The sequence below is a fragment of the Parasteatoda tepidariorum genome, chromosome 3 (genome assembly GCF_982258835.1).
Source record: "Parasteatoda tepidariorum strain Cologne lab strain chromosome 3, Ptep-v5.0, whole genome shotgun sequence".
NCBI lineage: Eukaryota > Metazoa > Arthropoda > Arachnida > Araneae > Theridiidae > Parasteatoda > Parasteatoda tepidariorum.
The window spans coordinates 65058113-65085479 of NC_141757.1; the positions used below are offsets into that span (position 1 = coordinate 65058113).

General features: G+C 28.9%; 1 protein-coding gene across 1 annotated transcript in view; it reads left to right on the forward strand.

Annotated features, from left to right (window-relative positions):
• The window catches only part of LOC107442001 (tyrosine-protein kinase transmembrane receptor ROR2), a 233682-nt gene that overhangs the window by 106584 nt on the left and 99731 nt on the right, over positions 1-27367 (forward strand). Inside the window, exons 3-4 of the mRNA XM_087159469.1 lie at positions 18425-18507; positions 25092-25391. Of these exons, the coding sequence (XP_087015595.1) occupies positions 18425-18507; positions 25092-25391 (383 nt within the window). The remainder of the gene's footprint in view (positions 1-18424; positions 18508-25091; positions 25392-27367) is intronic.

The following is a 27367-nucleotide window of genomic DNA, read 5'->3' on the forward strand; positions in this document are numbered from 1 at the left end:
AATTGAAATATAGAGCGACGCACGACCAGACAGCCAATGTCATGATGCTATATGAAAGATATTGGTACCTTTAAATTATATTTGCCAGACTATATGTATACCCAATCTCACATTAAATCAATTGTCATTAGAAATCAAGTAGAGACTGAACATATTTTCCTTTGATACACAAGTCCAATTGGTTTTCTCTTCTCTTAGCAAATTCTGTTTCCCCTACATTAATAATTTAGAATTCAAAGTATGAAAGAATATGAGTCCAAGAATATAAACCAAGAGTAAAATTTCAACCTTCAAATGCTAGCAAATATTTTCAAATTTAAACAAATTAGAGCAGGATTAATCCCATTGAGTAATAGAGACAATTTATTTGTATTTAGATTTTTTGAAATAATTTCTACTATTGGAAACTTAGTGGTTTATTCTAGGTTTATCTGCTCATTTTTTCAATTCCTCACGTTTTAAATTACTAATGTTGGTGAAACCGTATTTGAACCAAAAAGTTCCTTCCGTCCTTTTAAAATCTGAGGGGTCGTAGTCAAAATTTTTAAAACGAGGTTCCAAAAGGAGGCTCCCTATATGTTCCAGAATTATTGCCAAAATGTTATTTTTATTAATATGATGTTTTTTGCTTAGGAATTAATACGACAAATGAGAAATTTCTTTGCAGTCATTTATAAAACTTGCTTACCTTAAAATAATTTCTTCGCAACAAAAGTGTTAATTTTTAATTTTATTCAATGATCAATTTTAATTACAAGGTATATAAATATTTGCCTTCCGTTGAAATAGTTCTTTTATAGGAAGAAAAGTTAAAATTTAGAAAAAATCAACCAATAGGTTTTGCGTAACCGCTATTTAAAATTATCACTTTTTTTTATTGAAAATAAATAAGCTGTTTTTAACATGTAAAAACATAAATTTAACGTTGCATAAAAATTTTTATTGCATCTTACAGCACATAAGAAATAGATCAGTAGATTTGAAAGAAGTGATAGGGATTTTTTTAAATATATTTTGTTCTCTTGGAACTACAAATAAAAATAATTACATAATATTTTTACAAGAATTAGTTTTATTTACAAGATTTTTTTTAATCTTTTCGATTTGCGATGTATAGGCCGGAGATATTAGCGCTTAGTAGGAATGTCAAACTAAACAAGCTTGTCGAATAAAACAAACTGAAAAAAATACTTATAAAGAAATGGCACATTATTTAATTTTGAACTGATTTGTTTTGTTAAAATTCAATTTCTTAAAAAAATTTATTTTTAAAACTTTTTTTGTGGTTTTATAAGACAATTTTTATTAAAATTCTACAAATTCTAAAAATAACAAAAAAATGTGTAAGCTTAGACACCCAATTTCTAAGGCTTATTGTGTGTTTCAGTTGAAGCCCTTATAAGTTTTCTAGATAAAAATTCTATACCAGCAGTTATATTTACTTAATGCTAAAACGGACATGTTTTATTTTTTTTTTCAATTTTGCTTCCAAACCAATTTCATATACGCGTGATGAAAGCTACAACAGAATTACTAGTTTTATAGTTCCGTTCCATTTGCTGTGGGACATAAACTCAGCTAACTGAATAAGTTTGCAGTTGATTAAGCCTTAGGCTGTACTTTCAAGTTTGTTTACGGCCAAGCCACCGTAAAATGCACCTTAATTTTCTAGTTACAGAAACTCGCACGGGGATGTTGTTGGATTTGTTGTTTGCCCAGAGTGTTTTACATCTTTTAAAGAGACAAAGAGAGTGTGTTAAGATTTGTTAACGTCCTCTCATACTTAACATTTGCGTGTCGAATACCGAGGGGTTCTTGGGATGGGAAGGGGGGGGAGAACTTTCGGCAAGTGAAATGATTAGAGAGGGAAAGGCGACTACTGTAGGGAATAAAACCATAAATATTTAAATGCTTTGAATAGCAATTCGTAAGGAAAGGGTTTAGAGTGTCGCCGTGGGCTGCTTTCTGTGATGAGAAGCCTTTAATTTCGCGAACATGGTGGTTAAAACGTGCATTTACGATCTGTAGCTAAGGGTCGTCCCGGAAAGGATTTCTGTCGCTTTTGTAATAATGATCGTGTTCTCTGTTAATGAGTCTACTTACAGCTTGAATTAGATTATATGCTCCGAGGCTTGGGAATCTCTGTGATAGTAATCTAGTTTAGGTCCCGTCGTTATTTTGCATGAAGGGAAAGACTGGGCGGTTTGATTTGAAATTGAAATACACTTTGATTCTCTTACTTTCCAACTTCCTTATTCTTTCCTTAATAACGTTTTTAAAACGCCTTTCGATTTTATTAAAATTCAACCGTTACTGGCTGATTTTAAAAACTTACCACGTATGCAAATTGGAAAGTAATGTCCATATTAGATACAATTATCTTTGTTAAATCAACAAAGACCGTATTAAAGACAGATGTATGTTGTACAAGTTGTGAATGTGCTGGATGTCTCAAAAATGTAGCAACAAACTTTTAGGGGAGAGCAATAAGAATTGAGGATTGTGTAACAATTCATGGTCGTAAATGCCATCATAACCCGCTAGAATATGGATGGATACAGAGGAGCGCTGAAGATGGATTAGTCGAAATGGCTTCTTCTCTAACCCCCATGTTCACCAGCTTGAATCTGCTGCAGATTTTGTGGCACATTTAGTCTGCAATATTGACTAAATTCAAATAAACTTCAAATGGTTTTAAGCGACAATCAATGATCCACCGGTGTTTTAGAGCTTTATATTCATTTTTATTCATTTAGCTTATAAAAATTGGTTGATATCCCTTGTATTTTTATGGTGCTTATAATTTTAATAATGCACAATAACAAAGCTAAAAGCATTTTTATCAATGTTCTTTTTAGCTTCACCCTACATATAGATAGAGATAGAAACTTCAAGAATAAGGTAAACTTTACAGTATTTCCGGCTGTGTGAGAACCTAAAAAAAAGCTAGGTAATTTTTACCATAGCGCTTTGGTAATGATTTTGGTAAAATTAACAATAAAAAAGGGATTTGTAATATGTGATAAATTTTGGAAATTGTGGTACAGTTTGTTAATTTTATCTTCATGTCATAGTGAATGTCGTAAAAGTTTTTAATTCGGTTAAATTTAATTTTCAGTTTTGTATTTTTTACTAATAGTGCGGTAATGAGAACAATAATTTTGAAAATCAGACTTTCTTATGAAGCGCTAAAATGTAAAGGGACAAATTATCAAATGAATGGCTTGAATACCATATGTTTTGGTTGTATTAACCGATATTATTTCTTTACCAGAAATTCCGTTACCATAAAATACGGTAATTTTTACCAGATTTTTTTTTATCCGTGTATTTATGTTCAGAAATGGATTACTCTTAGTGTTTTGTTTTGAATATAATCAATTATTAATCTTGTGTCAGAAAATATTATTTAAATCTAATTGCTGTTAAATATGCGTGGACGAAAACTGATATTAAAATAAAAGGGCTTTGTTTCTCTTTTTTGCATGATTTGATTTTGTGTCATCTATAATGAAGAATTAGTAAAAAACGAGTAAACTATATAATGTCGATTTGCTATTTTCTGTTATTACTTTTCGTTTGAAGTATAAATTACGATGCAAGGATTAATCTGTAAGAAATAGGAAAAAATTACCATTTATTGTCCCTTCATGACACTTTTTATTTTACTGAAATGTTGCTCCACCAAAGAGAATCAGAATAATTTTCTGTCTTAAGAAATATGTAGAAATGTTATAAATATCTTATCAATTGGAAGTTAACAAAAAGTATTTTTTAGTTCAAAGTTAACTATTTTTTAAATTTTTGCCCCATTTGTTTTGCGGAAATAATGAATTAAATCTGACATGGGGTGATTCCACTGGTTTATTCCTCCGTACGTGATGCAAAAAGTTAAATAATGCATTTGTCACAATAATGTTTGCAAATGTTGCTATGCCTGAAATATGAATTTATGATAATTTATCATAAAAATACCAGTGTTGAAATGAAATTTTTAACTGTCCCTTCGCCGTGAAATCCTAGTTGAAGCACATTGAAACATTTCTGTAGAATGTGGTTGTAGAAACTGCAGCTGGTCCATACTTTTCGAAGCCGAAAATATTATTGTAAGGATTAATTGTTGTAAATATTTTAAAATTGTTAGTATATTACTACAATAGGTTTGTATAAGAAAAGTCATAAATATTATACGGTTAAATTTGACTCTTAAACTAAAATACTCTAAACTTTAAATTGATCACTTTACAAACTGTGACAGAGTATCACGAACGGCATTTTCTTGATTGGCAAGTGGTTACACAAATAATCTCCCATTCTTTGCGGGCAGAAGAACTTCGTAATCTGCTCTAAATGTCAAGCTCAGCAGGCCTCTGCAGAACACGTCCTGGACTGCTTGGGTCTTTCCAGAGAAGACCTATCTCTCTTTCTGGTTCTCAATTTTGGGTTAACGGTCTAATAGATCTTGTCTGACTTTGTCATTTTGAGCATGACAGATAGCTTTCCACTCAAATTTTAAAGATAGAATCACGATAGTGGTCTATTATCAGCTCCAACTATTGTCTTTTGAAGCTCAAGTATCAGCAATTAAGTTAAATTTTTTGTCGCATTAAAATAGTTCTTTTATAGTTAAAATTAATTTGACACATTGTAATTCGACATAGTCAAGTATTAGTTGGTTTGAAAAACGCTGTAATTTTCTAAATAATTCGTCAACGTTACTGCTTTATCATATGTTGTTAAGTTTTTGTCGATTAAAATACTGACTGACTACTTCACTTGCATTGCGCGAGTTATTTTGAAAACTTTAATTGCAAATTAATGTACTTTCTCTTCATAATGCCCTGAGAAAAAAAGTATAATCAAAACGACCAGAATTTAGTAAAATATACCGTGTTTCTGATTCTTTGAGAACATCAAAAAGTTTGGTAATTTTTTTTCAAAGTGCTTTGGTAATAATTTTTCGTAAAAATAACAAGAAAATATCGTTTTATAATATATGTAATAAAATTTGGCAATTTTATCATGATACCTTAGAGCAGTCATTCTCAACCACTGTGCCGCGGCACTTTTGTGTACTTTGAATATTTATATATATACTTTTTATAATTTTTCCAGGCTTTAATCTCGTGAACATCTTTGTCGGCGATTGTCTTGTCTCTGACAATCTTAAAATAAGTTAAAATAGGAAGGAAGAGTTTGAATTGTCTTTGGTAATTTTAAAAAATGCTGAAATAAGTAGAAAATTTAATGACTATTAAAATTATTAATTAACAAAAGAAAAAAAGCTAAATATTAACTTTCAAATAGAAATAAAAGCTATTCATTGAAGTAAGCTATGCAATTTATAGTTATAAAAGCAAATTTACGAAGGATAATTAACTAACAAAAAAATAAGCTTAAAATTAATTAGCAAAAAAACTATTTAAACAAGAAATTACAAAAAAATAACAATGTAAAAAAACTAGCAGTTAATAACTATAGAAAACAAGCTAACAATTAATGACTAGCAAAAAAAATAAATAACTGTTACTAACTAATAAAAAATTAGTCGAAAGAAATAATTTATCTCTTAATAAACGTGCTTTTGTAGTACATATTATTTTATTTCACATTCAAAATTATTATCACAAACTATTTAACACAGTGTATTATAGGTAAGTAAACAACTTTTAATCTAATTTTTTTCATTGTGTGCCGTCAAATTTCGAAATCGTTAAAAGTGTGCCGCCACAAAAAAAAGGTTGAGAATCACTGCCTTAGAGCATAACATAACATTTGTTTCGTTAAATTAACTATTCAGTTTTGTATTTTTTACTAAATGTATGGTAATAAGAACTGCAATTTTGAAAACCTGAATTACCGGTAAACCGTTACCATATAAACAGCAAAATTACCAAATGAATATTTAAATGCCGACAATTTTGGTTTTGCAATGTTAACCAGAATTATAGTTTAGTTTTTATCAGAAATGCCTTACAATGCAGTAAGTTAATTTTTCCAGAAATTTTTTTCTTTGTATGGTTATGTGTTTAAAGTGCTAATTTTCCAATTTTAAGTAATGAATTCGTTTTTGGCTCACTCTGAAAAATTAAATTATTCGAACATTTTTCAATTAACGTTCTTTTAATAAATAAATATTTACTCTCCTTCATACAAAATAATAATAATAATGGTAAAACAAAATAATTTTCAAACGAACTACATTTATAGAGTACAGATAGACATATAGTTTATAAGTGTTTTTTTTTTATCATTATCAACTATGACGCATTGATGTTTGGAGAGGAAATAGAAAAGATTTCAAGGCATTTTACTTTCATTGAAAAAGGCATATCAAAGAACAAAAGATTAAGTTTTTAAACAATTAATTCGTCATTCTTCCAAAAATTTTGAAACACAACCAATAAGAATCACACAAATCACATTTTCTATAACAAAAGTTAATAGACAAAAAGAACAGGAAGAAATCACTAAACAACTCATTTTACCTTCGATTATTGAACTTGTAGACTCGCTTATTCCCTGGAAGCTATTCTAACAAATCGCCTTTCAAATGAAAACCTGCTCCCAACTTCTCATAAGATCCAAGGATCTAGTTATGGTGAGAGAGACTCTTCGACCAATAAAATGAAACAACATTCTCTAGGATGGAAAGCAACACCCTTATAAATGGTTGCAAAGCGAAGCAAATTCCCCAAGAGCCCGTGGAGTAGACCTTCTGTGTGGCTGAGGGCTTTAAGTAAACAGAGCCGAAATTTAATCAACTGTGATAGTCTGATAAACGACTTTGCGCATTGGAGTGAACTTAATTGGTGCAGCAAAGGTTGACTAGTTGCTACTCGATGAGAAGTGTCTTAGGAATACGCACCTGTCGCCTAATTTAACACTCTGGGTATTTCCGAGTTTGGTTGATATAATAATTTAACCCTACTTGTCACCAAGGATTGTATACAAACTGTTCTTCTATCATAGAGCACGTTTACACACAATGCTTTAAATCATGAGAGTAGTTTAGAACATAAGGTAAAATTGCAAGGTCATTAAACATTTACATGTTAATTTATCCAAAACATTTGCTATGGTTAATATAGAGAAATAAAATAAAACAAGTTAATTCAAGTTTACAGAATTATTTCAGCAGTATAACAAGATTATAATTGAGTTAAAACAACACAGATAATGTCCAGCATGGATTTGTTTTCAAAACCTTAAATTATTTTACTAATTAAACAAAGCTGGTGTTGAATTTAAATGCGTTTTTCGAGCAAGCTACTGTTACATAATAATGAAGTTTCGAAACAGTTTTTTTACAAAAAATTCTTATTACATTTTCTTAATTTTCTTTAGTTTTGAATATTATAGAAATTACTGAAAATTTAAAATTACAATATTAATTTTTATAACATTAGGTTTGACAAAATTTTAAATTAAATTCTGAGATACTTTCCTATTTAACAAACTTATTTCTTATCATATTATTCAAAAGGAATGAGACAATTTTACTGGGAATGTTTCATACACATTTGCCCATGAGTAGTGTACAAAAGCTAAGATGTTTTCAAACATTTTTGCATTTTAAAAGAAGTCAAAGAATTAAAAGATAGGGAAGCTTTTTCATCTCAACATCAACTTCAAACTTATTTTGAAATAGAAGCGATAATAAAAATTACCAAAGTTATTCCTAATCTTTATTTTTATTCATTGTAATGAAGCTATTTCACTTGACCTTTCAAGATGAAGTAAAAAGTTACTTACATTTGTATTGATTTCCAAATTTTTGCTATTGGATATTTTAATTATTAATGAAAAGTTGCTCAAAATCGGGTTCATTAGGTTTGCATTGCTTTCCTAAGAAACTCTGTGAAGTATGATATAACTTGATTGTATCCGACTTGGTCACATAAAACCAGGTATAAATAGAAATGACATCTTATTGAAATATTTGTCGATAATAACAAATTAATGTTATGACCCTCCACTGAGAAATATATAAAGGCTAAAAAAATTCAAGGGACATGAGAAATATTTTTCAGAATTTCTTATAAATTAAGTTAATTTATCAGATTTAAGAACAGAAAATACAATAAAAACTTTGCTCATTTTTTCTGCCATATTACAGGCTTCATGTGACCACCATTTCCAGTTGAGACACGGTATTCTACTTTCGAGAAATTTTGTGACGTAAATATTATAAGTGGTTGGCAGATCATGAGTTAAAACATTGTGGAATATACCTATCTGGTTGAGCTCAACAGGAAAAGGATCATTTTTATTAGGCAGCGACGTTTAGAGGAAAAATAGATTTAACATTGTTACAATATGTAAGGACTGTTTAATAGATAAAAAACAATCGATCAGAAGAGGCGAAATCAAATGTTGAATTTTCCCAAAATAAATCCTCAAGCAATAGGAAAATTCAGAATTAAATTTACTGATTAAAAATTCTAACTTTTTTAATCAAATTTTCAAAAACGTCTTTAAACAAACAACCTACTTTATTTTCATTCTTCTCCAAATAGGACGTAGTTGCATCTGTCTGCAACTAGTTTTATGCGATTTCTGATAACTGATTATTTGGTTAACTTCGGTTTTATCTACTTGTCCATTTTTGTCTAACTCTTTTATTTAAACGATTTATCTAAAATTTTGCAATTGTAGTTAAACGTAAGGTATATTTTAAACTATTATTTTATTTTTATATATTTTTTTTTGAAAAATGAAAAATGCTTATCGAAAAATTTTTTGAAAAATCTTGTTTATTGATTAAAAAAGTTTTTTTTAACAGTGTATAAAAAGTTTTAAATTTCCAATAAAAAGTAAATAAACATTTTGTAGACCAAATTTTTTTTATTTTTTCTCTAGCTAAATTGAAGTCATATTTTCCACATTGTACAGCCACCTTTTGATTTTATAATACTTAATCCGTATTCATCCAAACTTCGTTTATTAATGCGAAGTAAGCTTTTACACATAAATTTGTAAATTATTAATGGTTACTCCCAATTAATAAATCTATTCTGCCCAAGCTTTTCTCACCATTCAGTTCAATTTAAAAAGTGAAAATCTGAGAATCATATCAAAATTTCCTGTTCCCTCGCCATTAAAGTAATAATTTATAAACACGACATACAATGTTCCTGATATTAAGTTCAATATTCATAAACATTAGCTTCATTGTTGACAGTAGGTGCATAAACTCATAATTATGGAATAATAATATATTTATTGATAGTATTAATTAATGTACTTAAAGCTGAAAATTTTCCACATTTTTTAAGAAAATGTAAGAATGTCCTTAATTAAATCAAGCATTATTGTTTCGATACACTGTGAAACAATCAGAAAGCTTCATTGCAGAATTACGTTTATAAACAGTTTATAACAAATTTAATTCCAATCACTTTAAGAACAACAGATCTGATTTCCACGTAAATTGAGTTTTGTTTCCCATATCACGCTATCTGCCCCCAAAATTTATAAAGATGATCATCACAGCAATTCTCCGGAGTGTTTAAGGAGCAAATGTTGCACCATTGAAACAGTTTTCCACGGATCTTGAAGGAAAGACTTTGGGAATTAAATCAACTGTGATCTCCCGATAAGAGAAGTTTGATCCCGATGGTTGGGTGCAGTAGAAGTGCGCCAAAGCTGTCGCCAGTCAAGATCCTTACCAGCCTGATGCTTCGGAATCAGTGAGGTGTGTCTTTTGTGCCTCTTTTCTCATCTTGAGTGTCTTTCTCATGGGGTTAATGTGGCACTCTTTGAATCGGGAGAATTCGCGTGGAAGAATTTTCCATCCTAGTAAAGTTTAGTTGATATAGAAAAGGAGGTATATTCAAAATTTTCGGGAGTTGACTCTCGTTCGAGTCGTTTCCCTTGGTGAAGAGTAAATGTTTTGCTTATCTTTTCAAGATAATTTAGTAAATATGTCATGTGTGTAGGTGAGAGGATTAATTTATTTAGGTTATTATTATATTTATCGGACGTAATGTCGTCTTCAAAATGCTTGTCATGGCGTCGTGGGCAATATGGAATTTTAACACTGCGATATATCTGGAAAAATTGATAATTCCTGACTAAACTTTGCGATATATCTTCAGGAATTTTCATTATTTCTAGATGAGCTTCGGTAGCTCAGGATATGAAACGTTCTGCTCCCAGCGGGGGCCTCTTGATACGAACTCTGCTCTCGGCTCGCACCGTCCGCAATTGTGACTTAGAATATCATCATTTGTAGACGGACCATGGATTCTTTTCGACAGGCTAACCGTGGGATGTTTCATGATTTCCCTCTCCATGTACGGCAAATGTGGGTTAGTTCCAACAAGAAGTCCTCTGCGAAGACAAATTTCTCCCAGTACTTGATCCAGGAATTCCCTTGTCTTCTGCATTAGATTCAAAATTACAAGGCTACGAAGCTGAACATTGGTAGTCGTAAACTCAAAATCGGGTCGGCTGTTCAACGACTGTTAAATAAAATATTTCCTGATACATCGTGACATTTTTTTTCCAAGTTAACTCATTTAGGTTTGTTAGTTTCTAAGTTAACTCATTTACGAACATTGGTAGTCGTAAACTAAAAATCGGGTCTGCTGTTCAACGACTGTTAAATAAAGTATTTCCTGAGACATCATGACATTTTTTTTCCAAGTTAACTCATTTAGGTTTGTTAGTTTCCAAGTTAACTCATTTATGAACATTGGTAGTCGTAAACTCAAAATCGGGTCGGCTGTTCAACGACTGTTAAATAAAATATTTCCTGATACATCGTGACTCATTTAGGTTAGCAAATCTTTTCGTTGTTCAAGTAAAATTTATCAACATTCACAATAATATCGCATTCGATAATTACCATTGCTAGTAATAACCAAGATATTATCCTTTTCAGTAGTTTAAATATCATTACCAGTAATGATAGCGAGATTAGGAAATATTATCTGTACTCAAATAAAATTTATGAACACTCACGATAATATTATATTCAAAAATGATCACTGCTAACACTGATCGCAATATTATATTTGGTAATATATTATGTATCATTGCCAATAATGATCGCGATATTATCAAATTCGTTAACAACATAAATCATTAATCGTTGTCAATAATTATCGCGATATTATGATATTCGGTATCATGTCATGTATACCATGTAACGATGTCATATAATTGCAAGCTTGTGCAAATGAAAAGCCAGATGCTACATTATCACTGAAGTTTGTCAACTGTACTTTAATTGTACTTTTTTTTTTTAAAGAAAAGTCAATGATGCAGAAATCGACACACAACAGACTACAGTTGCTCAAGATAAACAGAACAGAATTAACAAAATTTAACCGTAGTACCGTCGTAAATGTTGTTGAAAAATGCCGTATTGAGCAAAATACGATTGTTGTTATTGACAAAACTAACTGATGAGGCACCTAGGAAAAATAATAATATTCATTGAGGAAAATAATAATAATGATAATAACAATATATATATATATATATATATATATATATATATATATATATATATATATATATACAGTGAAAAAATAATTTATTTTAATAAATTTTAATAAAAGATTTCAACATAATACTTAACAGTGAAAGTTATATAAAAAATATTAAAATCTTTAGCATGTTCGTTTAAAATAGTATAAAATATTTTTTACGAAATACATTATAGCGACGAAATATATGTTAACGAAATATAATATATTATTATATTTTAACGAAATATATAATTTTAATTAGTTATTCAGATAATTTCTAACCATATCAAATTTGTTACGATATTTTGAGATTAATTTAAAAAATATACATCCAGAAATAAACTTTCTAAGGTCCCTTAAGCTAGAGAAATATCAAATGCATAATAACTGCCTTACCAATTAACCCAAGCTTCTACAAAAATTATTTAACTATTTCAAAAACTTCCTAAACCTCTTTTAATTAGCGTAAAAGAATAGTTAGATGAACAAAATTGCACAAAAGTGAGCTACCGAAAAGACTTGAAATACCCAAACGTATTCATTTAACTTCCTCGGAAGCTGGACTCATTATGACAATAAATATGGAGAAGGAAGAAAAGGAAGACAATACTGAGCTAGAACGTAAGGCTTCCATTTCCGGAATTGTCATTTTCATCCTTCATATTCTATGTGCTTCCAATTGCCGCATCTTTTCTTATAATATACCCTTCGTGACTCATAACCTCAGCGAGTAATCACCATAACGTAATACCCCCATACATTTGCCCTTAACTTAATTTCCCCCGAGTTATCTTATTAAGGAAAGATCATATTTTTAAATATCTCTGCTCAATCTTTATTTGCATTGGTATCTTTCTTTCTCTCTTCTTTTGTTTCCATGTATTTAGTACGTGAACATACTTGATTCGGAGAATAACTCTCGAGTATTTTAATTCTTGATTGTTGCTGTAAATTTATTTCTCAAAATATTTGCGTTGTTATTCCGGTAACACTTTTGTACCCTAGGCTGTCAAGGAAAAGAAACTGCTGCAGAGAGTTTGAAAACTTAGAATATAATTCGAATCCGTACTTGTGTGATGCCGTGTTTAAATGTTAGGTTTCAAAAAAATTTCTATATTTTTACTCATTATAATTGACACCTGCAGTGCGCAAAAAAATAATATTTTAAAAGAAAATGCCACTTAGAAACTATGCAAACTATTTCCTTCAGAATTTATATTTTGTCATTTAAAATCACATCAACTTTTGTAAAATTCTGCGAAAGCTCTCATGTTTTATAATTCAAAATTTTTTTACCGACCATCATTAACTTGATTAGCAAAAATTTGGTAAAAAATATTATTCGACACTATTTACTTCTAAAATTATTGCTGTGTAAAGTTTTATAATTGAGTGCAAAAATGTTTTGATTCGTTTAAAAAAATTTTAAGTTGTGACGAAATACGTAAAAATAATTTTTAAAAAAAAGGTATCATTTAAAGGTCCAAATTTCAGATCACTCTCCTTGCTAAACTGATGGGACCATTTTCCAAATTGCAATTATTCTCACCTTCATATTTTAAAGTTCCAATTGTATCAAAAAAAATATTTGTTTATTTAGAGAAAGTATGTTTTTTTTTCATCCGGTATTGTAACCTAAACTATCATTTGCACAAATTTATTAGCATATTTAAAGACAATTGATCGAGCCAATAAGATAGTATCTCAGTATTTTGAAATTCGGTCACTAGATCAAAAGTTAGTAAAACATTTTTTTTTAATATTTAGTGCAATGTACAGTGTGCAAAATTAAAAAATCGACCACCCCCTGAATAACTTTTGATCTAATGATCGGATTTTCACGTTCTAGAACACAATCTTATTGGCTCAAGGGGGTGATCTCAAATAGGCTAATTAATTAGCGCAGACGATCTTTTAAGTTACGAAATCAGACGCAAAAACATATTTTCTCCGAATAAACATGCCTTTTGTTTCGACAGATTCTGGTTTCTGACTCCCAAAGTCTAAGGGGTAGCAGCAATCTGCAAAATATGGTCCTTACAGTTTGCTCAGGAGAGCAGTCCTAAGTTTCGACACTTTAATGTTGATTTTATTTTTTTGCGTATTTCACCATATCTTGAGAACTTTTTAAACGAATTAAATAATTTTTACACACAATTATTACATTCGTTTATCCAAAGATAATTCCATGAATAAATATCACTTTCAGTTAATATATATATAATTTTATTGCTTAATGGTCGAAAATTTTTTGAAGTGTCAGGTATGCATTTATTACATTATTTTGAAGAATGTAAATTTATATGGCAAAGTACAAAATTTGAAATTGGTCGAATAGTTGCTGAGAAATCGAATTTCAAAGAAGCCTTATTTTAAAATTCAATTTCTCAGGGGCTATTCGATCGATTTCGCTTATATTTTGTACTTTGTCATGTGAAATTATATCTTTTAAAATTATGTAAAAACTTTTGCACCATACAATTCCGAATTTATTCGACTATTAATAATAAAATATAATAAATTAAAGATTATTTTCTTAAAGTTTATTTATTTTTGGATAAACGAATTATATAATAGATAAACATACAGTCGAAAGAAAGATAGGGTTATTCAGAGAAAGTACGTTTTTTTGTCAGAATTTGTAACTTATAATATCGTCTTCACTAATTAATTATCGTATTTGAGATTGAATCCTAGAATGTGAGGATTCGATCATTAGGATTCAAAAATGTGGAGGGTGGTCCATTTTTTACTTTGCGCATTGATAAAAAAATATTGTTACTTCTGATGATATGCATAGTTCCTTTTTATTGTATCAAAAATATTCAAGGCAATTCGATTCAAAAAATAGGTCTTTGGATTAGTAAAACTGTTCAAAAGTGACATTTACGATGTATTGAAAACTGTTGATGCATTGAAATATTTATTGATAACTGTTCAAAAGATGTAATCTTTAAAATGCATTTAAAACTGTTCAAAATTGAAATTTAAGATGCATTTTAGTTAAAATAAAAGTATGCCAGTTGGTTAGCCTAGTTGGTTAGAAGATCTTCAACTAATTCATCCTTAATAGACAGAAGCAAAACTTATTAAAGTTCCCTGGGGACAACTGTCTTGATAATTTAGTAGATTTAAGCGCCGGCCGCTTTTATTTTCAAGATGCTGTTACCTATTAATTTGAAGCTGCTGTTACCTATTAATTTGAAGCTGAGTGTGCTTCAAGCCACCATTACAGTTAGAATCCCAGCACTTCACTATTACACCTCAGCTGTTACACCATGTTAAAATAAAAGTATGCCAGTTGGTTAGAAAATCTTCAACTAATTCATCCTTAATAGACAGAAGCAAAACTTATTAAAGTTCCCTGGTGACAACTGTCTTGATAATTTAGTAGAATTAAGTGCCGGCCGCTTTTATTTTCAAGATGCTGTTACCTATTAATTTGAAGCTGCTGTTACCTATTAATTTGAAGCTGAGTATGCTTCAAGCCACCATTACAGTTAGAATCCCAGCACTTCACTATTACACCTTAGCTGTTACACCCTGTTAAAATAAAAGTATGCCAGTTGGTTAGAAAATCTTCAACTAATTCATCCTTAATAGACAGAAGCAAAACTTATTAAAGTTCCTTGGTGACAACTGTCTTGATAATTTAGTAGAATTAAGTGCCGGCCGCTTTTATTTTCAAGATGCTGTTACCTATTAATTTGAAGCTGCTTTTACCTATTAATTTGAAGCTGAGTGTGCTTCAAGCCACTATTAGAGTTGGAATCCCAGCACTTCACTATTACACCTCAGATGTTACACCACAGAGCTAACTTGTCATCGCAAAATTTTTACCAGTAAATAAAAAAAAACTTGCTAAAATCCATAAAATATCCAACTTTAAACAAATTATTCTTCTAAATTTAAGTTTTTCATTCATTAACTATATTTAAAATAAAAATATATATATATATTTATATTTTATGTGCTTTCCATCTCACATATGCGAAGACTGCTTTTTCTTAAAAAATTCATATTGTGTCAAATGCTATGTTTCAAATATCAAACTTGATGGTTGAATATAAGAAAATAAATGTAGCATTTTATTCCTTTTCTTGTGCTTCTTATTCTTTAGATGGGTTTCGGAAATGGCAGGAAACGGGAACAATAACGAACAAAGCCACGGAAAAAGATTCTTTTTAGAGTCGAAGCCGAATTTAATACTGCAATGTATTCTGATGCCGGATTTCAAAAGTTAAGGTCCAACAACGTATAAATAACAATTTCTTTCGCTTATACGAGTCTTAAAACTCGAATATATTTTTTTTAACTCTTGCCCAAAACAAATCTTAAGGCTATGGTTTTGAGATTTTTTGGGTGAATCATGGTTTTTATTCATAGAATTCAAAAAAGTAATTTATTTATGAAATATGGCTCATATAATTATTTTTATTTCCCTATTTCTTACAATATATATACATATATAATATACTAGCTTAATTCCCCGTTCTTCGTACAGGGTGGAAAAAAAACGCATCAATAAATCTGTACTGAACAGCACTACAAAATCGTGCACAAAATTTTCAGACAAAAATCGACACAAATAATAAAGTTGAAATGATTCTATGGTTTTTTTTTATTTATTATTATTTGTTGACTTTCTCCGTTGCTTTACATTATTAGATTAATCAAAGCAAATTTTTAGTAGTTCATCCCATCAAAATAAAGGCTAACAGTATTCAGCATTATCTGGCATAATGCTTCTCATTATATTTCGTTAGCTACTCATTATAAAGCGACTCATGATATTTAAAATTCCAACAGACAAGCTACTCTCTCCTGTACGTATCTATCTACATAATAAATCTATCATAACAATGTACAGTATTGCTGCATCTGTAATCGGCACCAAATATACTTTAAAATACTTTGTACCTATATAAGAGTACATTTGGTATCTATCAAAACTTCACCTGTTAATATAAGGCCAATACTGCCCTTTACCAAAATTTAGCGTCATTGATGTTAATAATAGTAAGTCGAAGGTACACCGTAACGAATAAGAAAATTTTCTTCATTAATTTTTCTTTTTAACTCATATCCTTTTTATGACATTTAGTATTTACTATCAAAATCAATTAAACCTCATTGACATCAATAATAGTTACTAGCTTATTTTTTACACTCGCTTAAGCGAACTGAGTCTCAATTAATTCTGCCTTTCACGACAAGTATAACAGGAAGAGTAATAAACAGTTTTTCTGATTAGAGCTTTAATAAGTAATCTTTAAAATGTTTGAAAAAAGTGAATCGTGCATAGCATATTTTAAAACACTGGCTTACACTAAGTCAATGAGAAAATTTAATTTTTTAAATGTCCCTGAATTTGAAATATAATTTTTAAAAAAAAATCGGGATTCGTAATCCGTTTATATTTTTGCTTATCTAGATTCTTTTTTAATCTCGTATTTTTAGAGCTTACGGTATATTTCTATATGGACACACAGACAGACACACACAAATTCCAAATTTTATTTTATGTAATGTATAGACTATTCCTTATCCTTCTCGAAGGCTTTAACATATTAGATTAAGAGAAACACATATTTAGTAGATCATCCCATCAAAATAACGAATTACTGCATTCAGTGTCATCTGGAATAATGCTGTTGTTCAAGACAACTCATGACATTTAAAATTTATCACAGTCAAGATGCTTACTTCTGTACTTATCTTTCTTGTACAGTATTGATGAAGCTGTACTCGCCACCAAATTTACTCTACATTGGCCCTATATCAAAGTATATTTAGGATCTATTCAAACAGCACTAATTACCATGATGCAGTGGTGCTCATTATCAAAATTATGCATCATTGGCGTCAACAATAGAATGGCGACTTTTTACGCTACCCCATAACGAAATAGTTCTATTTCTCCATTAATTTTGTTTTCCAGCATAAAACTTTTTTCTTTATTTCAAATACCGTCGACTTTAAATTATTGAGTTTTATAAAATACGTTTTAAAAGCACAACGAATATAAATAAACACGATGGTTTCAAATAACCTTAGAAATATTAAATTTCGTGCAGTCTCTGTAGTTGGTGTTAACCATAGTTATACACCGACTTCTCCGAAAAAGAGTGATAAGCAAAATAAAAAAAAATAAAAATATAAAAATAAATATAATTTAAAAAAATACACACACACACACATATATATATATATATACAACAAAATAAATAAATACAAAAAAAACACGAAAATTGAGAAAAACAATAAGTTTCATTTATTGCGCATAAGCTGCAAGCAAACAGAACTTATTAGATAAGTTCAAAATGAAGATAAAACAAAGGAAAATTACAGACATATGGAAAAAGGGGAGGAAAAGAAAAATAATAATAAAAAAATAGGAAACAACTAGGGGAAAAAAAGGAAGAAAAAAAAGGATAAACAATAAATAGGACAATAAAAGATATAATCTTTTCATCAGCCCACACGATTATATCTGCAAATATATATATATATATATATATATATATATATATATATATATATATATATATATATATATATATATATATATATATATATATATATATATATATATTATTAATGAAATAAAAATTGATTTTAGAAATTTAAGATAATTGGCTAAGGACACACACATGTGCGTGATTACAAAGGCGTAAAATAACATAAATTAAATTAATGGTCTATAAAATAATGGTGCTTATGTTGAACCATTGAAATGAACCAGTAACACAGACATTTATTTTTTAATGTTTTGTAATGAGTCAATTCTTGCTGGTTTGCAAATGAATTCGTACATGATTTGTGATACCATTAATGTGTTAACAAGCTATTATTTTTGAGCATGTTTTAATAGTACATTTATTTTTTTAATGTATTACTTTATGTTTGTTACATATGATTTAAATAAAATAATATTTTTTCAGAAATAAACAACATAATAAAGAAGAAAAGAATGAAAGTAGAAGAGATCCTATTATGAAAAATTCGATCCAAGACAAACAGTCAAGTAAGAGATTTTTAAGTATAATAAATGCTGCAGACTTAACTTTAACCGAGCAAAGTAGAAATATTTTTAAGCCATTTATCGTATGAATTAACTGTATTTTAACTAACTTTTAAATTCATCTAGTAAAATCAATGTATGTTTAATGATTTGAGAGATATTTTTGTAAACAACAGTTAAAGATAAACAACATAACAAAGAAGAAAAGAATAGAGTAGAAAAGATCCTGAAACGAAAAACTCGATCCTACACAAATAATCAAGTAAAAGGCTTTTAAAGTATAATAAATGTAGACTAAGCTTTTACCAAGTATAGTAAGAAACATTTTTAAATATTTATAATATGAATAAGTTATTATTTAACTAACTACAAATTAATCTTATACAAAATATTTACATATTTCTAATAATTTAGGAGACAATTTTATTATTCTGAAATAATGAGAACATTTTATAATGAGTTATAAGCTTTTAAATTTGAAATATTGGAAAAATTATTCAACCAGAAATCCTATTTGTAAGCGTTGTTTTTATTTTAATTTTATTTATTTATTTATTTTTGGATAAAATTAGAAAAATTTCGGATATTTAATGTAAAATGCCAAAATCTATTAAAATCTATAATTAGGTAAAATTCTATGGAATACAATTCTAACAGGTAATTTTACAATTGGTCTTAAATAATATAATTACTAAATATGAATAAATTAATAAATAATTTTACATTATTTATTAATATAACAGCATTTCTTCATTGATATAGCTAAAAACTACTCGAAGTATTTTAAAATAAAAAAGGGATACATTATAAACTAAACGCTTGATATGTGATAGCATTGATAAAATTAATTTAAATTAATGATTAAAAATTATATAAAGGGTGTTCTCTAATCCCCACCATTTTATGTACTTTTTATTATATGAACTTTTAACATCCTTTTAAAAATTAAGTACACAAAAGAGGCAAATTTATAATTAATCGAGGAGGGAAGAATTTTGCCTTAAAACGAAGAAAAATGAGATGTAAAGCATCAAAAGCCTATTTAACTGCCAAAAAAAAAAAAAAAAAGTCGAAGAAAATTGATAGAGGCAATTTTAAGTTTTGTTGAATAATCAAATTGTTTTTTAATGTTCAATTTTAATTCCACTTTTTACAATAAGGTTTCTTTAGATTTTGATAATGTTTTTCTTTTCATTTTATAATTTAAGTATTAAAGAATCCTAATGCTTTTTTTTCTTTATTTTTATAAATATTTTACGCAAATATGATCAAAAGCAGCAATCATGGAACACTTTGTATGTCAAATTTGTGAAGAAAAAATACATTTTTGTGAGCCGATCATACAATTTTACAATTATCCACCAGAAAAGACCTTTTGGATCCCAAATTTTTTCAAACATAATTCAGGTTGCTTCAAACACGACACGTTATTTTTAACCATTACGTTACTTTTAACATTAACACGACACGTTATTTTTAACATTATATTTTATTTTATAACCGGCGTTGAACACTCGACCCAATTCTAAGTTTACGACAGTAAATGTTTAACTTCGTGACCTTGTAATTTGAACCCAACTCAGAAGATAAAGGAATACCTGGATCAAGCATCGGGACAAACTAGTCTTTCTGGAGGGCTTTCTGGTGAAACTAACCCACATTTGAGCTACATGGAAAGGAAAACCACGGAATTCTCCCACGGTTCGCTTGACTGTAAAGGAATTGCAACCTATGATCTGTTTACAACAAAGGATATTTTACGTCAGCATTGTGATCGTTGGGAGCCTGGAGAATTCGTATCAACCAGACATTTCTGGAATTCAATCCTGGGTCACATTGGAAAGAGGACGCTCTATCCCCAGAGCCACAGAGGGTCTTTAGCCATTACATGTAAAAAAATATTACTATCTTGAACTGTTCTTTTTATTACATAGAACATATTATATTGAAACAGTTTACGCACCTTATTCGGTTATGCATAAAATTCTATAATAATGAAAAGAGTTAGTAAGCAAAGAAAAGAAAATCATTTGATATCGCAATGAAGGGCTTAGTGTTAGATTACATTGCGTTCATAAGTAGATTTCAATGAACTTTGGATGTCGTTGTCATTTGTATCTATAATGACTTCAAAACACAGAGGCATTCATTATGCATTGGAATGAAATAATTACTCATTGTTTCTTTAACAGGGTGTGGACACAGTGTGTTAGGTGAATCAAATAATTGGATATTAAATAACCTAATTAGTAACTAGCATCTGTATCGTAAATGCTTTAAGTAATTTTTTATAAATGATAGGTTTATATGTTTACTGTTATTTTTTTTTAATATTTTGTTTTAATATTTCTAACTTAGTCTTAATTTTCAATGTTATCATTTACTTTTTTGTTTCAAAAGTGCAATTGGAATGATATTTGCATTTAATGAATAATTAGAAACAGAATATGAAAAGTTTAGTAGGGTTTAGTTGAGTCTTTTCTATTTAATATATCCCTCCCTTGTAATTTTTATAACATACAATTGAGCCCAATGATTATTTCTAGTAAAACCGTTAAACTAGATAATCCCATCAAAACATCATTAAAATATTAAAAACCATGTATTTATTTTAAATCAAGTGATAATTAAAAATTATCTAATTATTAACCTTTCTTATGATTAATATATTAAACACTTCTGTTCCAAATTTTATAGTTAAACTCAATGTGTTACACACATTAATAAATGAATGATAAAGACATTGACAACTTGTTGGCCCTCGAGTTGTAAAAATAATTGCTTTCTAAGAGCTAAATTCATTTTTTTTTTGTAATTGTCAGAAGTTTACAAAAAAAATTTGTTTTAATGTACATTTATAGAGTTTTGTGGATTTATTTTTTATTTATTTTATATTTCAATAAAACTTCTTTATATAAATATTTGGTATTTTGTAAAAAAATCCACAAAATAATATGGTAATAATGTGGTTTCCATCAAAAGAAAAATTAAATTATCCTTAAAACTACTTAATTGGCATGCATTAACAAAATTATATTATTTATGAAACAAATTTTTATTCTCATCTGTATATTACGTATGATTAAAGTTTCTAAATATAGTAAAATAATTAAATATATCGTTTATGAGCTAAAGAGGTTAAGGGGAATTCCCTTGTGTTTAAACAGATTTAATTATGATTGTAGATACTTTACATTTAAACGCAAAAAAAAAATATGCAGTTTCTATAAATCAATGAAAAAGCATTTTTATCGAACAAAACTTTAAAGTTTCTAAATTTTCCATAACCAGAATGACAGTATATTATTTTTTAAATCCCTTAATCATTCATCAATCTGATTATAAAATACCATTAGAACTCATAATATAGTAGCAAAATGTTACAAAATTAATTAAATGTTAGTATAGGCATTTGAACATATTTTAGCAAATTGATTTCTTTCTCCTTTTTATTCTTAATACTTTCGTGATTTTTAGATTCGAACTTAACTTAAAATTTGATAAATATATCAGATAAGTAAATTTTATATGTGAAATCCACTGCTATTATTTTTATTTTTTACTTACAGTTTTGGTAAATATTTGAATATTAGGTCATGCAAGCATTTATCAGTTAAAAATTGCTTAGATTATAAGATTTAAGTCATAAAAAGTTTTAGGTTATATAATTAAAATATTCTTCATATTCATCCTCACACATCTGAACGCTTCTAAACAAAATCTTATTAGTCAAATAAATAAAATTTATAAACAATCAATTGAAAGTTAAAAAAAAGTTTTCTAACATGCGGTTATAAAAATCACTCTTTTTTTAAAAAAAACAACCCAACTTTTAAAAAAAAAACTTCATAGGTGAAATTTATTTTTTTTTAAAAAAACTTCATATACATTGACATTAATGAGTAAAGTGTTTTATCTTTCTTCATTTTTATTGAAATAGTTTTTCATATGAATACTGTTAGTTAATTTAAAAAATAAAACAGAAAACTACTTTCTTTAATTTTTAAAGTCACGTTCAACAAAATTTAGAAATTGCAGCTGTTATTAAATTATTCAAACTCTGTGGATTTGAAATAGACATTGGTTGAGATTGTTTTACTTTTGAGACTCATTCAATATTAAATTATTAACTTTGCTAAAAATTTACTTGTAAGCTTTTTTTTACATCATTACGAATATAAGAATTCTTAATCTTATAAAAGGAAGTGCAAATTAATTTTTACATCAAACCTGAACGAGCATTTTAGCAAATAATCTTCTTAAAAACTACTGAAATGTGAAGCTAATAAATATAATTAATTGTGGAAGAATTATCTTAATCGAAATTACACGTTGAGCAAATAATTCTTTTCTAAAAGACTGAGCAAACATTTGTTCTCTGAAAATAAAAGTTTTCATCTCAATAACATAAAAAAATATCACTGCCATCTCAAAAAATCCTTTACTAGAAAGATGTATTGTATTTATTTCCAAAGTGATATATTGCTATATAAGACAATCATTCACTTATTATGTGACATATTATGTCCAGCCCAAGAAAGAAAGCTTTTTTATGTGGATATGGAAGAAAAGAAAAGGGTATAAGTTCTTCAAATAACAATACTTCACATCGAGATAAAGTTTCATTTCTTTTCACTACTGAATTGTTGAAGCTGATTCCATTTTGTAGTGCCTTTTAATTGAACTTTTTCGACTGGAATGAGATAATAATGTTGCTTTTTTTATAAGAAATAAAGACTTTTTTATTAGAATGTAGGATTATTATTTTTACCAAATAATAATTGCTGTGGAAAAATTGCTCTTAATTATTACATTTTATAGATTTTTGCTAAATACAATTTTCCAAAAATTATAGCCAAACTTTTCAAAATATATTCTGATGAAAATGCATATTATTGTATTTATTTCCTAAGTGATATATTACTATATAAGGCAATCATTTACTTATTATATACCATAATACGTCCAGCCAAAAAGAAAGCTTTCTTATGCGGACATGAAAGAAAGGAAAGGGGTTTAAGTTCTCCAAATAACAATACTTCACATCGAGATAAAGTTTCATTTCCTGAATTGTAGAAGCTGATTCTATTTCGTAGAGCCTCTTAATTGAACTTTTTCCAAGGGAATGGAATAATTATGCTGTTTTTTTTTTATAAGAAATAAAGACTTTTTTTTATAAGAATAAAGGAATTATATTTTTACCAAATAATAATTACTGTGAAAAAATCGTTCTCAATTATTATATTTTAATGAATTTAATATAGCAAAATTCACTCCAAATTTTGTAAAATATGTCCTGATACATATGCATATTAAAAACTCCATGTATCTGAAATAGTTTTATTAAGATTTGCATTGTTATTTTATATTACTGTAGTAATACAAAGAGGAAAATCCATCACAGATTGCTGGTGCGGAGATTTATCGAGTTTTATTTTAATTAATTTCCTATTAACTCGAAATTTATCTACCACATATACCTAGAATGGTTGAAGTTTTATTTATCTCTTATTTTTGTATTTCTGTTAGTAATTAAATTTTTTTACTGTCCTCGAATTCCACAGTAATATTTATATGTGTGTTCCACTATATGGAAAATGTTTCCACTCTCAATGTTAGGAAAAATATTTTCACTCTCAAATTCATGGACTAGAGTTAGAACAGCATATAATAATAATTACTCACCAAATACTTTGTATAAATAATTTGTAATAGGGTTGCACTATTTTGAAATGTAACTAATGATTTATCAGAAGATATATAATCTAAAAAAAAAATCTCTGGAAGCTTAGAGTTCAAAGTAATGCTATGGAAATTTCCTACTAAAAAGGAAACTCAATTTAACGTTTTCTACCCTTTCTGATACAGTGTACACAGTCTGCAAGTATTTATTCCAAAAATTCAACAACAGTAAAACTATTTGAAACTGTATCATGCATTGTTCAAAACAAATTAAATTTATCATTGGATAACAATATGTCTTTCAATTGAAGTTGAAAATAAAAGTGAATTTAATATGCTTAAAAAATTACTCAGAACATGCATACAGTTTATTCAACCCCTGAAAATATCCTGCACTTATACGAAAATTACATTTCCACGTAGATTTTTTTATATCTGTCGTTGAACAGCCGACCCAATTTTTGGATTTTCGACTACTGATGTTCAACTCCGTAGCCTTGTAATTTTGAACCAATCCAGAAGACAAGGACACTCCTGAATCAGTACCCCCAGAGGTCTTGATTTGTTATGGGAACATGGAGGACTTTGATGCTCGACAGATTTAACGTGCATCAGCCACTATTTACTGCACGGGGAGTCTTCGGCTGGCGGGGATCGAACCCACGCTCTCTTAGACATGGACCCTACCAACCAGACTATCCTGGTCATTTCCACGTAGATTTGTCACCGTTTAACAGACAGTGCAGTGAATCGGGCAGAAATATAATTCTAAATTTGAATATCAGTAAGACCAGCCAAGATGCGTTTAATTTTTTTCAAAATGTGACTCGTAATGACTATAACTGCTTAAAAACGCATCAATACGCATTTTTAACTATAAAAATTAACGTGTCTGTTTTTTTCAGATTTCTTGGCGATCGAAAAAAGTTTGACAAATATGACAAAAGACTCTGGAGAAACAGTACGAATGCGTTGTGAAGTTAAAGGAAATCCCATTCCTAAAATCAGGTGGTACAAGAATGAGGCACCCCTGGAGCAAGAGCGAGGAAAAATTGAAGTTCGTAAATACAATCCTGATGCTGGAAAAATTGGTTCCAGGCTACGAATAGTTGATCTAGATATTCACGACACTGGTTATTACAAATGTGAAGCTACAAATGAGTATCAAACAGTAGAGACAACTGGAATCCTAATGGTTAAAGCAGGTAATTGCAGACATTTTAGACTGTTACATTTGATTTTTAAAAGTTTTTTCTTATCCTTTTGTTAAGAGTACATCAAATGCGATTTAAACATATTTATATCAATAAATGTTTATACGAGGCTAATTCAAAAAGTAAAGATATTGTACGCTTACGTGGAAAAATATTTTATTAAGTATTTTAGAAACATTTCTTTCTACCTTGAATCTTAAGCTTCATACTCGTGGTTGTTTGGCGCTTCTACATTGGTTCTAGTTTGAGTTCCGCATGTTTTTATTAAAATGTCAGTCCAGAAATTCACTTTATCATACATCCTTAATAATATACACTAACAATTACCTCCACTTATAGAAACATTATTTTCCAAAATATATTCATCAGAGATTAGTGGTGAACACCTCCTGCAAGAAGGAAGGCCTCAGCACGGATCAATTTAGTAGTCCGATACAACGAAGTTAACTGCGCAGTAGATGAAAAATAAGAAAGATGTCATTACGTTCGGGGTACTAAACTGCGCAGTGGTTGAAAATACGAAATATGTCATTACGTTTGAACTACTAAAGGATATTTATGTTAACCCGTGCTGAGGCTTGCTCTTTTCTAGGAGGTGTTGCTGGTAAACCCTATGTTTCTTGTAAACATTCTACTCCTGCTTCGTTTAAGTTTGAATTGGTTTTCTCATAAAAAAATATCCCTGAATCAAACTATATTTGTCATAGATATGCCAAACAACTATGAAAAAGAAGTTAAAAGATCAAGGTGAAATATTACCTCACCAAGCAATGTATTTTATTATTCCGTAGTAAGTACTTTAAATTAGATATGTATTTTTGGTTGGTCATAAAAATTTACCTATAAATATTAAAATAATAATTCCTGTCCAGTCGGTATGAAGTAGAGTAATGGACATCCATAGCCCGGATAGGTATTCGACTCTCTGTGTTAAATGCTGCTGTTATAGTGTTACATTCAACAGTCTAATAGTATCTATCTCTAAAGAGTTAAAGTTCGCGCCTTGTTGGGTAGTGGGGAGCGTGATGCGCAGACCGGGTGATTACTGCTCCCAAATCAAAATTATGGTATTGTATTGTAATGCTCGAGCGCATCGAGACTGTTTTCGAATAAACTATAGGGAAGAATCCTAGATCGTCCCCAATAGCCCATCAGAATAGTGCGTCAAATCAAACATTCCAAAAAAATTCGACTTCAGCATGTGATTAACTAGGGAGATTTGTTTGTATTGAAGATTACGATTTCAATTAACAATTTCGATAACTTTGAAATCCCAAAACTCCAACTTTGAAATTCCAAAAAAAATTAAACTGTAACATGTGATAAACTAGAGAGATGTGTTTATATTGAAGATTGCGATTTCAATTAGCAATTTTGATAATTTTGAAATCCCAAAACTGTGCGTAATTAATAATGAATAAGCATGATTAATTCAAAAAACGATCCATTTTTGGTGGATAAGTCTTTCTTAAACTATGAATAAACTACTTGTAGATATGCGAAATGTTATTTCATTCATTCAAAGTGATTTGAATACAATTTGTGTAGATATTTATAGATCTATCCATTATTTTTTAGGTAAAAACAAAATGTTTAAAATGTCATAAAAGATAGTTTTTTTAAAGATCAATTAAAAGTAACCAAATAATAAAGTGAAAAAAAGAATTATTCGACTGATCACCAGATTTCAAATAAAAGCAGTGAAAAAACTATTACAAGTTTATTTTCTCCCTTTTTTCAGATATAAACAAACCCTGTTTCCTTGGATAAGCGTTTTCTTCCTTCCGTTTTCTACATTTTACTTTTTCTCTAAACAATAAGAGAAAAGTTCGTAGCTTTTATCATCTTTTTTTTGGCAACGCCTCAAAAGACTAGGGAAAATGAAATGTATCGATGCGGAATTAGAACGCGTAGGGAAAAAGATATCCTCTCGTTTTCCCTACTTGCCTATTTCGTACAACGAAATT